Source organism: Merops nubicus, unplaced genomic scaffold, assembly GCF_000691845.1.
Source record: "Merops nubicus isolate BGI_N331 unplaced genomic scaffold, ASM69184v1 scaffold35655, whole genome shotgun sequence".
Taxonomy (NCBI): domain Eukaryota; kingdom Metazoa; phylum Chordata; class Aves; order Coraciiformes; family Meropidae; genus Merops; species Merops nubicus.
The window spans coordinates 2,047-5,468 of NW_008609506.1; the positions used below are offsets into that span (position 1 = coordinate 2,047).

The window sequence follows — 3,422 nt, forward strand, 5'->3', positions numbered from 1 at the left end:
AAGGTGCCATGGGACTGGCATGGGGTGACCCAGACCCATGGGGAGCACTGGCTGCCAGGGGTCCCTGGGAATGTGGTTGGGAGCTGTTTCATGGAGAGCCAGCTCAGTTCAGCCCGTTCCTGGGGTTGCTATGGGTTGACAGCCCCCAGCCCAGCAGTGCCCTTTGCCCATCCGCTGCCCTGGACACTGTGTACCTGCCATCTGGCCTGCAGCTGGTCCCTGCCAACCTAGGGTGGGTAGAGAGGAGCCCCCTCCTGCTTTGTCAGGACTGCAGCTCAGCCCCTGTAATCTCTTTCCTTGCTCCAACTCACCGGCTTATTTCCTGGCTAATTCCCCAAGCTATAAATACTGGTCTGCCTCAGAGGGCCTAGAGGCCACCTCATGGGTCAGGAGCTAGTTCTCCTAGCATGGGGGAAAGAGCTCTTCTCCCTTCTGGGGGACAAAGGATATCACTTGAGGGGGGCAGCTGTTGAGGGGCTAGTGGGACCTTGGGCAGGATTAGCTTTGGCAGAGTTCCCCCTGGCTGTGTTGGGGACTGTCCTGGGCAGGGTGGTCCCACAGGCACCACTGTGCATGGTACGAGAGGTCTCTAGGAACCTGTGGGGATGGGGAGGTGAGGAGCTTGGGGCCTGAAGGGGAGCCCTGTCCCTTGGATGAGCATCTTCCCCCTCCCCAGGCCGCAATGAGCCCCTGAAGAAAGAGCGTCCCAAGTGGAAGAGTGACTACCCCATGACGGACGGGCAGCTGCGCAGCAAGCGAGATGAGTTTTGGGACACAGCCCCTGCCTTCGAGGGCCGCAAGGAGATCTGGGATGCCCTGAAGGCAGCTGCCTACGCCGTGGAGGCCAATGACCACAGCCTGGCTCAGGCCATCCTCGATGGAGCCAGCATCACCCTGCCTCATGGTGAGGGACAGTGCCATGGTGGGTGGGGTGGGATGGGTGCTGAATGTCCTATGTATGGGCACATGGGGACCCCAGTTTTGAGAGGACAGGTTTTCCCAGCCACCATCCATGCAGCTCAGCCTGGACAAAGTAGGGCAAGGCATGGGCTCTGTCCCACTGCCTGGGGTGACCCTGTCCCCATTTGGGTGTTCCATGGGGATGCCCACCCACAGCATGTCACCCTGTTGTCCTCAGGGTCCCTGACGGAGTGCTACGATGAGCTGGGCAACCGGTACCAGCTGCCCGTCTATTGCCTGGCACCTCCCGTCAACCTGATCCTGGAGCGGAGCGAGGAGGAGGCGGCAGAACCAACGCCCGCCGGGAGTTCACCCTCAAGGTGCGGCTCTCCACTGGCAAGGACCTACGGCTCAGCGCCAGCATGGGTGACACCATCGGGCAGCTGAAGAAGCAGCTGCAGGCGCAGGAAGGCATCGACCTGGCCTGGCAACGCTGGTTCTTTTCGGGCAAGCTGCTCACTGACCGCACACGGCTGCAGGAGACCAAGATCCAGAAGGATTTTGTTGTGCAAGTGATCATCAACCAGCCCCTGCCGCCCAGGAACTGAGCCACCCCCGCACTGGTTGCGGGGAGAGGGCAGGGGGCTCAGGGGCAGTGGCACCTCTGGGGCTGCCCGTACTGTGTCCCAACCCTGCCGGAGCCAAGGCAGCCTTTGCTCCTCCCTGAGACTGCCCCCACCCGGGCGACCCCCCGGGAAGGTCTGCATGGGGCTGTGTTGCTGCGATGGCCCCTCGTGCTGAGGACAGACGCACGCTGCGTTTGCTGCAGGGCGTTTGAGACCAAATGTCTCCAGAGTGGTCAGTGTGGCCGTGGTCCTGCTGCCGGGCTGTGCTCGTGGGGAGAGGCTGTGACCCACAGGGCTGCGGCCCCCCTGGCCAGGAGGCCCCGGGGTGCTGGGCTGGGTGGAGATGTCTCTGCTCTGTACATAGTCTGTATTTATCAATAAAGACTTTTCATCCTTCCTCCAGCCCCTGGGCAGGCTGGGGAGGGCTGTCACCTGCAGCCGTGGAAGGTCCCCGTGCCCGTCCCACATCTGCACCCTCATTGCAGTGGGCACAGGGTGGCCAGGGAGAGCCTGCGTGACTCCGCTGTGCTCTCCGGTGCCACCACTTGACCCTGTCCCACCAGTCCTGGCTCTTTGCCTGCCTGGACCCTTCCCCAGTGCTGCTGCCATTGTCCCATTGCCATCCTGGCTGCTTGCTAGTGCAGAGCCACTGCCTACCTTTCCCGGTGCTTCCTCTCTGCAGGTTTCAGACTGTCCTGGGGCCAAGGAGGACAGTCTATGGAGGGGGCCAGTCCCAGGACCATCTTTGCAGCCACCATCCCTTGTCCTCGTGCAAAGAGTGCCTTTCTACGGCTGGAGACTGTGGACCTATGGGACAGGACACCCCAAGGTGGCCCTGGGAACTGCCTAGGAAGGTGCCAGTGATGTGACCTCATCTGTCCTTCCCCCAGATCCTGTGCTGGGGGCCGGTGCCCAGCGCATTAACTGTCCTGGCACAGGGCGGTGCCGGCCTCATCTTACAAAGGGGAAGAGCGAAACCCAGGGGGGCTGAACAATGTTCCTATTGCCGGGAATAGCTGCCGGCTCTGCCCACTGGCCCCACGTGAGGCCACCCTGCTGCCAGGCTGCCCGTGTGCAGTGGGGGAGGCTGTGTATCCACCAGGACCCTGGCAGGGCTGCTTGGGACGCTCTGTACCTGAGGTCATTCTCCAAAGTGGCATGTGGGGCCATGGCTCCTGGCATCACATGCTGGCTGCTGCTGGGTGAGAGGTCTGGGGGGCCAATTGCCTCCTTTTGCGATGGGCAGCAACCCCTCTGCGTGCCAGGGAGCTTCAGGTGATGCTGGTGGGTGCTGCAGTGTCCGTTTGCCTGGAGATGGGGTGATGTGAGCCACGGGGAGCATCCTGGCTGCACAGGGTAAGTGACATAGGCACAGGACTCACAGGGCAACCTTGGACCCTGTCTCCACTCTGCCAAGCTTCTCTGGACTAGCTGCCACAGGTTGGGCACACCCCAGCTCCCTGCAACCAGCATGGGGGTCGTGGCCAGCCTGGGGAGGGGGGCAGCAGGTCTCTTTAAGAGGGTGTGGGGCCAGGGAGGTGAGCTAGGGCCACCAGAAAGCAGGAGGGTGAGCTCATGGCAAAGCTGCCCCAGTCATGTGGAGCAGCCACAGCTGTTGATGCCCTTGGGCTGCGGGACCGAGGGGCCGGCAGCATAAAGCCCCGCGGCCAGCAGAGCCACCAGCAGCACCGGGGGCCCGGGCCACGCACTCCCTGTCCGTGGTGGCAAGGAGGAAAGGCCGCATCCTGCGCAGGGCCGTGCGCCGCGGGCAGGCATGGAGCTGGATGTGGAACGAGCCAAGGAACTCATTGAGCAGAAGCTGGCGGAGGAGGAGGAGGAGGAGAAGGTGGGTCCTTAGGGCAGGAGGACCTGCCCAGGCTGCGGCAGGGACCCGCC

At 62.9% G+C, this 3,422-nt stretch overlaps 1 protein-coding gene across 1 annotated transcript; it reads left to right on the plus strand.

Annotated features, from left to right (window-relative positions):
- Window positions 1-676: 676 nt before the first annotated feature.
- LOC103773255 (ubiquitin domain-containing protein 1-like) lies at window positions 677-1,508 on the plus strand (the record flags this gene model as incomplete). The annotated part of the gene is given in 3 exon segments (XM_008940618.1): window positions 677-904; window positions 1,139-1,252; window positions 1,255-1,508. Coding segments are annotated over 3 exon segments (596 nt in total), but the record flags the coding sequence as incomplete, so codon positions are not given.
- Window positions 1,509-3,422: the final 1,914 nt, after the last annotated feature.